Source organism: Astatotilapia calliptera, chromosome 20 (assembly GCF_900246225.1).
Source record: "Astatotilapia calliptera chromosome 20, fAstCal1.2, whole genome shotgun sequence".
NCBI lineage: Eukaryota > Metazoa > Chordata > Actinopteri > Cichliformes > Cichlidae > Astatotilapia > Astatotilapia calliptera.
The window spans coordinates 14,508,500-14,518,965 of NC_039321.1; the positions used below are offsets into that span (position 1 = coordinate 14,508,500).

The 10,466-nt window shown below is 40.4% G+C and overlaps 1 protein-coding gene across 3 annotated transcripts; it reads right to left on the minus strand.

Moving 5' to 3' along the window:
• Positions 1–6,503: 6,503 nt before the first annotated feature.
• On the minus strand, positions 6,504–9,417 carry crebzf (CREB/ATF bZIP transcription factor). 3 transcript variants are annotated; one of them, XM_026154136.1, is made up of 4 exons: positions 9,368–9,417; positions 7,550–8,359; positions 7,303–7,378; positions 6,504–6,903 (listed from the first exon to the last, which is right to left on the minus strand). In XM_026154136.1, exons 2-3 carry the CDS (start codon positions 8,314–8,316, stop codon positions 7,369–7,371), a joined length of 777 nt encoding a protein of 258 aa, XP_026009921.1. In that variant the 5' UTR covers positions 8,317–8,359; positions 9,368–9,417; the 3' UTR covers positions 6,504–6,903; positions 7,303–7,368. The 3 variants fall into 3 exon arrangements, with proteins under 3 accessions (XP_026009921.1, XP_026009920.1, XP_026009922.1); XM_026154135.1 differs by having other exon boundaries at positions 9,214–9,399; XM_026154137.1 differs by having other exon boundaries at positions 7,303–8,359; positions 9,214–9,398.
• Positions 9,418–10,466: the final 1,049 nt, after the last annotated feature.

Genomic DNA, 10,466 nt, shown 5'->3' on the forward strand with positions numbered 1-10,466 from the left:
CTTTTATTGTCACATCACATGTGCAGGTACATTGGTACAGCACATGCGAGTGAAATTCTTGTGTGCGAGCTTCACAAGCAACAGAGTTGTGCAAAATACAATAACATAAACAGGCAAAATATACGAATGGCTAAATCTGAAACTAATAAATATACGTACAATATATAATAGTATATGCAAAAAATAATAATTTCTGGATGTGTATACTAAATGTTTTTCTACGTGTGTGTGTGTGTGTATACACATATTTTACAAATTAAATAGAGTCAATAAATAAAATATATAAAAATATACAGAGTTGAGACATGTGCAAAACAGTGGCATTACTGTACAGTATGGAGTGCATAATGTTGAAGTTCCAGTAGTGAAGGTGAGGTGTCTATGACGTGTTCAGCAGTCTGACGGCCTGATGGAAGAAGCTGTCTCTCAGTCTGCTGGTACGGGACCGGATGCTGCAGAACCTCCTTCCTGATGGAAGTAGTCTGAACAGTTTATGGCTGGGGTGACTGGAGTCCTTGATGATCCTCCCCGCTTTCCTCAGGCATCACTTCCTATAGATGTCTTGGAGGGAGGGAAGCTCACCTCCAATTATCCGTTCAGAGCACCGCACTACTCGCTGGAGAGCTTTGCGGTTGTAGGCGGTGCTGTTGCCATACCAGGTGGTGATGCATCCAGTGAGGATGCTCTCAATGGCACAGTGATAGAAGGTCCTGAGGATGCGAGGGCTCATGCCAAATCTTTTCAGTCTCCTGAGAAAGAAGAGGCGCTGCTGCGCCTTCTTCACTGTTTTGTTCATTTGAGGTAGTGAATCCCCTGGGTTCTGCTAAAAAGACGCACAAACTTCTTCCAGTCTATCTGTCATTAAACAGTTTAAATATAAAGGATCCGAAGCACTTACAAAGCCATGTACTGTCAAACCTGACGGATCCAAATTATCAGGGCAAGCCGTTCAAAACTGGAACCTTTTGAGATTGCTGCCAGTTTTGATTGGTGACAAAATACAAAACCATGAGGATGAAGTATGGCAGTTAGCTCTCCAGTTGAAAAACATTGTGGATCTTATTTGTGGGAGCTACTACAATTTTAACATCCATTATCCATCTGAGCTGGCTTCCACTTTAGAGTTTCTTCAGAGGTGAGCAAATATGGCTTTGTTATTACTCATAACTGAGACTCTGGGATCTGGAGTCTGGCTTTGATGTGGTTGGAGTCCAGGGGCCCGTTCTTCGTACCTCGCTAAGTAAGTTAGCTGGATTAGATTGTTGACGATTTCGCGTGATCTTGGATCGTTCGGTTCCCTGAAGCTCATCCGGGACTTGCTGTCATAGCAACAGAGCCGTAAGCGTAAACCTGCTCGGGAGCAGGTTTACTTTATGTAAACAGGATTAGATCGCGGCCACGCAGGTATGTCCGCTTCATTTATACGAAAGCAACAGCGATATTCCACCACTGTTTCACCATAAATAAATAATATCAATGTAACTAAAGATAATGCAGCACTTGATCCTTTTATTGATTCCATACAGATACATACAGGTCATTTCCTAAAAAAGGGAAATGTACTATTAACATTCTATTACATGTATGTGATTATTACAGATGTAATTCATATTTCAGAGTAGTAATAGTAAATTACTTCGTGTAATCAAGATGGGAGACCACGGCTATAAAAGCGAAGGTGGATTTGGGAAGCCGATCAATGTTTCTACTATCGATGCGTAGCCCCTTTTACGACACCCAATGATCTCACATTACTTCATCCAGCTGTACTAATCGTCAACAGCAGGTGTGTTCGGAGAACCGGATTAGCGAGCTCACGGTTAGCGTGATGATTTGGTCTTGGATGTGTCATTTGATCTTGGATGTAGTAAGCGACGTACGAAGAACGGGCCCCAGGTCTGGCTCTGAGTCTTGGTCGGCTTTGGAGCCGGATTCAGTTGTTTTTTGTTGTTGTTGTTGTTTGTTTTAATAAAATAACAGTCTGAATCCGGGTCCAAGCCTGGCCGAGACTCAGGGCTAGACCAAGCGTCAGCTGACGTCTGACTACCTATAACCTTTGCTTTGGATTTTAAAATGCTAAAGTGTGACATATCACTGCAAAAGACACTCGTGAAGGGTGCCAATACTTTTGACCATGTCTGGGAAGGGATCTCAAAACTGGATTATAGATGGCAGAGAGTTGGTGTCGTAAACCACCGCCTCTGTTCAAAGATGGTCGCTCACAGTGGACACCAACTCTCTGCCATCTATAATCCAGTTTTGAGATCCCTTCCCAGACACCTTAACGCCCACTCACATCCTGGGCCATCTGATCTCAGGAATTTGCATAAGGTGGGGCCAGGTTTCACAATGAACTCACCCGAAACTCTGGCTGATTGGGACCCACACCCAGTTTCACATAAGTTTCACATAAGTTCGCTGCAATTGCAGCAAACTTATCAGTCTTTGCTCGATCACTGCGGGTGGACTTGTCATCAAAGCGTAGGTGTTGCATGATGTCTTGGAAGCGGTTTCGTGCCATAGTTCCAATTATCTGTGGGTTTCCCAGGTTTGCTGACCAGCAGTCATTTAGAGATGGAACCCTGTTAACCCCCCGCAAGATGACAATTGCAATAAATGCCATTAGTTCAGGGAGGTCCATGAACCAATGAACATGCTCCGTGCACCACTCAGCAGGCCATTTGTAAATATGTGTACAAATGGTTGGTTTTTTGTACTGTTTTTATCAATAAATCTCAGCAACAAAGGACATACACCCACCATGTGTGTTGATTTCTCCCTAAGATGGCAAACTGAAACACTCCCAAGTTGATGACTTTTGGAGATTTATTTCCCTGGATGATTGAGAATGCATCAAGACGAACACAAAAGGAAGTTCACAGCTTTTAGCAGCTCGCCCACCCCCTCATCCACACACCCCCACTCCCCTCCCTCCAGAATTCCCAGGTAACAACCTAATTTACATATGAATGACTAGCCAATTTAACTTCCACTTGGCTGAAGCTAAAGCTTAGCTAAAAGCCTACCAGCCATTTGGCTGCTCTCCGGGTTTTAAAGGTAGAAAAGCCAAATGGCTGCTCTCCGGGAGTTATTTTTTTAAACACGTTAACCTCCTAAGACCCGAACTCTTCCACAACATGCATTTTTAATTTCTCTTTGATATTTGGGCATATTGGGGCCCAATGAATGTAAAAACAAAGAATTACCAGATTTTTTTTTTTACCTTATTTTTGTTTTTAAGAAGAATGAGAGCCACATATGAGGATACTCGTTTAAAATTTTGATAGAACAGTAGCAGTATAATGTCCTCATAAGTAGATATCAGGCCCATGTAGGGCAAAATTGAGTATTTTGGTCTAAATAACCTAAAATGTGATGTCCACATATGTGGACGGCAGGTCCTAGGAGGTTAAAGGACTACTGCAACATTGTAGTAAACATGGGCTGGCCTCAACTTTCTGATCACGTGCTGCTGCCAAAATTTCAAATGAGTAATTTTCTCTCAAAATAGTACATTTCCTCAGCTTAAACATTTGATGTTACCTGAGATACATTGTGATTAAACTGTAGTTTTATGAGAGATGCATGTCATTACACTTTGTCAGCTTCTTCAGAATTGGGGTTGAAACTGATGGAAAGCTCTGTACTTGGACCTGGTGCAAAGCAAACCACTTCTATGCCTGGTGGTTCCATTAAAAGTGCTGAAAGTGAACCAGTTTATGTGAAACTTGAAACACGCACTGTATAACATGCACCAAATAGGTCGATGTCAAAACAGTGCTTTCACAAAATATATTAAACACAAAAATGAATTAAAATATGGCATTCACTGGAACAGTGGTTCTGAAACTTTTTTTTGCTAGGCCCCCCTTTGTTTTACAAGAAAATCTTTGCGCCCCCCACCACCTAAATCCCCTAGTTTATTTCACACCTCAAACATTTAGTAAACCAATTAAACAAATAAAAGCTGCAATAAATTACAGGTAGCAATAAACTACTAACTGTTTTTTGTTACATCCACATCTACACGGGTATTTTTGAAAACGCAGCTTTTTCTATGCGTTTGGACCTTTCGTTCACACGTAAACGCCGTTTCAAATTGCCGAAAAAGGAGAACTGTCAGATTTGGAGATTTTCAAAAACTCAGTTTTTGTATTTACTTGTGGACGAGGAGTTTGTCAAGCAACGTCAAAAGGTATGTGCCTTTTTTCACGTCACGCTGTGCGCCATGTTTACATGAGATGAATTTCTACAATGGCAGATGGATAATCTTCCTATCTGCAGTTTTTACACGCTTACATATACACACGCAATTAGTGTCCCTCCATTTAGAAAGACAGGCGCCATGATGGAATTATTTTACGTGTAGTTGTTTTTTTTCCTGTGTGATAATATTCAACATTACTATTGATACATTTTTCAAAAAAATGCAGCTGTGCAAAATGGTTTTAGAAACATAAACTAGTGTTTTTCCGCGATTTGGACAGGGGGAACAAATTGTGGCAGGATCACCCTGATATTATTTGTATCCCACTGTAACTTTACTGTATAAAGAGCTGTATAAAAAGCCTCCAAAGTTTCAGGAGTTGTAAGCCAAGAAGTGTTTGTGAACTAAAAATCAAGAATGCGGGATACTGTCCATGATAGCTCAGTAGGTAGCGTGTTTGCCCCATAATTGGAAGGTCGGGGGTTCAAATTTGCTGAACGGCTATCCTGAGCAAGGTACCATTCCTACAAACTGCTCCCCGGGCACCTGATGTGGCTGCCCACTGCTTCACTGAGTGAATGGGTTAAAGGCAGAGAGAGTAATTCCCCCCCCCCCCCCCCCCATTGATTAATAAACTATACACACACAAGAAGTTGTTTAACTGCAAATCTAATCCCTGCAATATCCCAACAGCACATCTCAGTGTTACTACATGACAAAGAAATGCAGCTCAGCATGATCCTTTGGTCTTAAACTGTAAGAAGTAAACATAAAACGACAGTAGTTTTTTTTTTTAATTACCCAGACTGCCCTGTAATTAGGAAACTTCTCTATCATTTAATTGTCTATTACTTCGTAGTATGAATGTCTGTGGCAGTGTTTTTATTAGCAGCACAAGCAGCTGCCAAAGCTATGTAAATAAAGTCCAAATTCTATGCCCTCCACATTTTCCAAAGACATCTAGTAGGTTGGCATCTTTCCTGGATCAAGTCTGACCTCCGGGCCGTATGTTGGACACCCCTGATTTAAACTGACTGGAGCTGAAACTGCTCATTTCTTACACAGTTGTACAACAAATAGTCAACAATGTCCACGTATGTCACATGCAATGCTTCAAGTACCTTAAATATGCATTATTCCTCATTGCCAGCAGGGGGTGACTTCTTTAGGCATACATGAGGTATGTGAATTCATACATTAAAAAAAACAAAACAGTGCCATTTGTACTACAAGTGGGGGGGATTTTTTTTTTTTAAGTATACAGCTCACATGCAGACTGATATCCATGAGGATTGACACAGATGATCATTAAGCTACAGATCTTACAGTCTGACTTGTGAGTGAATGAGTTTCCCACTGTCGATGGTTTTGGTTTTCTGCAATGTTATACAACACTTTCAAATCAGAGTCCAACAGCCTGTAGCTAACCATCACGAGAAGAAAAATATATAAACTTTGGACAGTCAGAGAAGCTATGTACTTATTTGGTTTCCATGCTAAGCTCACCTAATAGACTCCACTTTCACATGCATCACAATTTAATGCCTGGCTGATCAATCATTCCAGTCTGCATACGCGCACTGAAGAAAAATGAAAGATCTCAGTGGATCAAAGGTAGTTTTCAAATAAACTATATTACAATGTATACAATATTAGTGATTGAAATTAAAGCAATTCACTTAAATCCATCTGCTGTCTACAGACCACACTTTACTGTGTAGAGATCTGACTCATTACACCCATTTTCACTTGAAAATAAAAGCTTTCCACTAGTTTTCACATGGACAGCTTTTCATGTGACGCAAACTTAAGGATAGAGCAACTTATGAAAGCCGAACATTTGAATTGAACTAATGAGTTAAGCTCAAAGTAAGGTTTCCTGTTCCAAAGTAACTACACAATTACTGAAAATGGTGTTTGACAGTCACATGGCTGGCAATCCCAGCAGTGTAAATATACCCTGACGTGTAGGAGTGAAAAGATCACCAGGGACTGGCTTGGTACAGTTTAAGTGGACTGACCGAGACCTATAAAAACGCCACTAATTTTAGGTGTAGGATGTGGCTGTGTAATCTGAAGTAAATGGGATAAAACATGGGCAAGAAAACCCCTGTGGGCCCTCATGCTTTGTGCTTCCATCAAATGAGGTCTTGGTCATTTGTTTTGACAACCTTTACCAGACTTGACCCAAATGTTCAGTTTATCGGCAGAGAGCTTGCTGTTTAGAGAGAGAAAAAGAGACACATTAATATCAACAGTACTAAACAAGACTCAAAAACAAAACAAAACCAGCAGATGCTTTTAAGTCAAAAGTACTGTAAATAAGATTTATTTGTCCAACATTTCTCAAAGGCCATTTACCTAAAACAGTATGTGTTCAGAGTTATGTACACATTTACACATTTTTTTCCACGTACAGCAGATTTTTCTGAGTATGTTAAATATACATTCCAACAATATATACAAGTTATAATTCTTAGACTGTTAAACTTGTGTTTGCATAAACGAGAAGCTATTGTCAGCCCTTAAAAATGCTGCGGGAGCTATGCTGACAGGATCAGCAGCTACAGATGTTGTGGAGTAGTGATGAAATAGGATCACAAATACCATTTGATACCGATACTACCTTTAAAAAAATACCAGGCCACGATGGCAGCCGCTTGTCCAGCCTCTTCCCCTTCCACCAGCAGAATCCACTTTAGCATAAAGAAAAATAGGTGGCGCTAAATGAAAGTATTCTTTTGTACAGGGGTGCAGGTTCACAAAGAGATTAGTTCTACAAAAACTGAACATACAAAAAAATTGTCTTCCGACAGATTATTGCTTTTCCAATTTGAGACGATATAAGATCACTCTTTGTGGACCCGCACCTTTATCTTAACATCTTAAGATTAAAGATAAAAGACAATTAAGAGTAAAACCTAATTAACTTTAATCAAGTTATTTCCTATAGCAACAATCCATATGGAAAAGACGTGCTCAAAAACTAGCAGGAAAATAAAGTTATAGAAACAAAAACACTGGCGTCGCGGCTGAATGCTATACCCTGTGAAATAAAACAAAACAGAAAATGTCTGTTCTTGTCTGATCCTTACCATGGAGTCAAGCAGACAAAGGCGTTCTGAAAGCCACTCATCCCGCATGGTGGATCAACCAATTACCTAGAAGAAACTGTCAACAAGGTTTAGCAGCAACATGAACTCCATCATCACACAAAAACACATGCACAGTTCTTAGGTAATTAATCAATTCAAAGCGTTCATCCAGCCTCAAGTTCAGCACACTGAGCCCCATCAAGCTCAGTCTCAATATCTGAAAACAAAGAGAAGTACTTGACCCTACATTTTGAGCACCGTGCTTGCACTCTCTGCACACTTGGTGCAGAACTCCACTGAGACATGATTCTTGTCCACATGAAGACACACGCCACCAGATGTTTCTTTTTCCTCCACTCTGGCCCATTTCCTGGGCAGGGCGTAGTCGTGCTCGTTTGAGTTGGGCCCCTGGAAAAGTGAGGAAGATAATTTCATCCCATTCACACCGCTCAGCCTGGACAAGAGCTGGGCTAACATGCTCTCATTTGCCAGCACAGCCCTCAAGTACCTGGTTTCATCTTCCAACTCTTCCACTCTCTTGGTCAGCTGAGAATTTTCTATTTTGAGCGTGCTATTTTCCGTTGAAAGCATGCCGATCTTCTGCTCCAAGCTATTGACATATTCCTTCTTCTTGAGACGATTTAATCTGGCAGCGATTGCATTTTTGTTAGTCACGTGACTTGACTGTTTTTGCCTGCTGTTCTGGGAGTCAGAGGAATATCTCTCAGGAGATGAGGCAGTTGAAGCTTCAAGCCCGGAGTCTCCATCTTTGGTGTTGTACACACAGAGATCAGCCAAATCAATATTGAAGAGCGAGGATGAAGCATCTCTGTCTAGTGTCCATTTTAAGTCTTCAAACAGGTCATCAAGCTCTACTCCAGCAACATCCACATCTTTAACTCGGAATCCGTCACATGGAATCGGAAGATCTTTCATACTTTCCACATCTACCGCCTCAACCTCTGGAGACTGCACTTTTGTGTTGGTGACAGTGCGACTTCTTCTAGTGATCATTGTGGTTTGTCAGCTGGACTGCAAGAAACCTGTCCACAAAGACCTGAACATGTAAAGACAGAAACATACAATTATGTTGGCGTAGATTTGATTACCAAACAAAGGTAATACAGTAAACACAGGCCAATGAACAATAACTAATTTACAACTGTACAGAATAATCCAAACATTTATAAAATTGTCGGCATAGTGTTTATTTTCTACCAAACTAATATGAAAGACGTTTAGAGTATTTTCCCGTTTGGGCTCGAAAAATAATTCACTCCTATTAAATCACTTATGAACCACTTCGTGTTAGGTACTGGCACATTCTCCTTACAGGCGCGCTGAGATATCTATTGCTTAAACGTAATAGGAACTTATAATGGCCTCTTGCTAAGCTAAGGCCTAGCTTTACCTAGCCTCTTGCTAAGCTAAGGCTCAGCATTAGCTTCACCTACAATAGGTACTTTTTACAGTAAGTGCTCGACAACACACCACAGAAAGTCGTTTGTTCAATATAAAGATACATTTCCGCATTATCGCAACATTCGCAGATTGAGATACCAAATAATAACATCATCACAAATATTAAGGGCTCTGTCAGCAAGCTCACTATAGAACTATAGTGAGCTTGCTGACAGAGCCCTGGTTGTCCTAAAACCACGTTCGCCTTACCGCCAAGCTAATATTCGTAAAATACGGTTAGCTTTGATTTAATCAGTAATGTTCTGATACATTGAAAGAGAGAGTAAAATATATCCAAGACATACAGTCTAATTCATTTGAAAGTTGAAGTATAAAACGTCCTCTTTTACCGTCCGCTCACATGCTTCTTAGCTGCGGCTAGCCTTGCTAAAACACTAAGGCTCTAACTCATAATGACGCAGCACACTAGTTCTTCAACCGTGTACTTACCTCCCTTTTAGGGAAAACGGCAATAAATGCTTTTGGTATATCCGTTGATTAAATTACCAAGATTACAGATTGCTTATCTGTTTCCTTTTTCTGAAGAATCCGAAATTTTAAACAGAAAACAACACAGAGCAGTCCAAAGAGTGTAACCGAATACCTTCACAGTCAGTTCAGACGACACTTCCGGAAAATTCTTCTTCTTCTTCACAAGGTTAGCAAACATCAAAATGGTGCATTACCGCCACCAACTGGTGTGGAGTGTCCGAAAAATTCATTCAAAATAAGAGCCTTACAACGAACCATTTAAGATGTGCATTTCACAATGGCAAGTCTCAATACTCTAAATTTAAGCAGCGTTTTGTTGCAGTCTCAATACGACGGAAAATCGTACTAGTAGTTCATAGCCTTGTTACTGTAATTACCTTCTTTTTGGTCTAACCAATGACTGTAGAAATGACTGTTTTCTACCAATAAGCTTCAACGTGTCCGGGTCTCTGCTTGCCCATGTTATCACTAAGATTCCCTCTATTCACCACATCACCCCTGTCCTGAAGCAGCTTCACTGGCTTTTGAAACTAGGGTGATGTACACTAACCTCATTTAGTCGTGGTCATGTGACCTGGGTGTTTAGAACCTGTTTCGAAACATCTGAGCTTCAGAGGCCCGACACAGTTTCAAAACATCTGAGCTTCCCATCTTTCCCACCTCTAAGTATTAATGACATGTTAGGATAAACATATTATCTTAATGTATCATTTTGAGACTAAAATCAAATTTTAGACATTAAATTCAAAATAGTATTTTGAGGATAAAGAGGATAAGATGATTTGAGAAAAGCCAAGTGTGAGTCAGTTTCCTTAATTCTGGAATGTGAGTTAAGCCTAATCTGATTGCAAAACCTGCCAGACAGCACAGGATATAAAAGCAAACAAAAAATCCTGAATCAAAAATGTAATGGCTTACAAATTCCGAGTTGCATTTTTTTAACAGTGCAATTTACTCTCAGAAATAGAAGATATAATTTTCCAACTTAGAGAGAGATGTCAAAAGGTAAACAGTGAATAGATTCAAGGTCTTTAAGTGATATGTGGTGTACTGCACTAAACGTGCTAAATACAAGACTTCACTTCATAATGTAGCAGTGGTTATGAGTCCATCCATTTGGATGGGAGAAGCAAGGTGAACATGAAGGAAGCTGGCAGTCTGAATGTGCAGTGGAACCAGGAAAGGTGGCATGGTTTTGCAATTTGCAATAG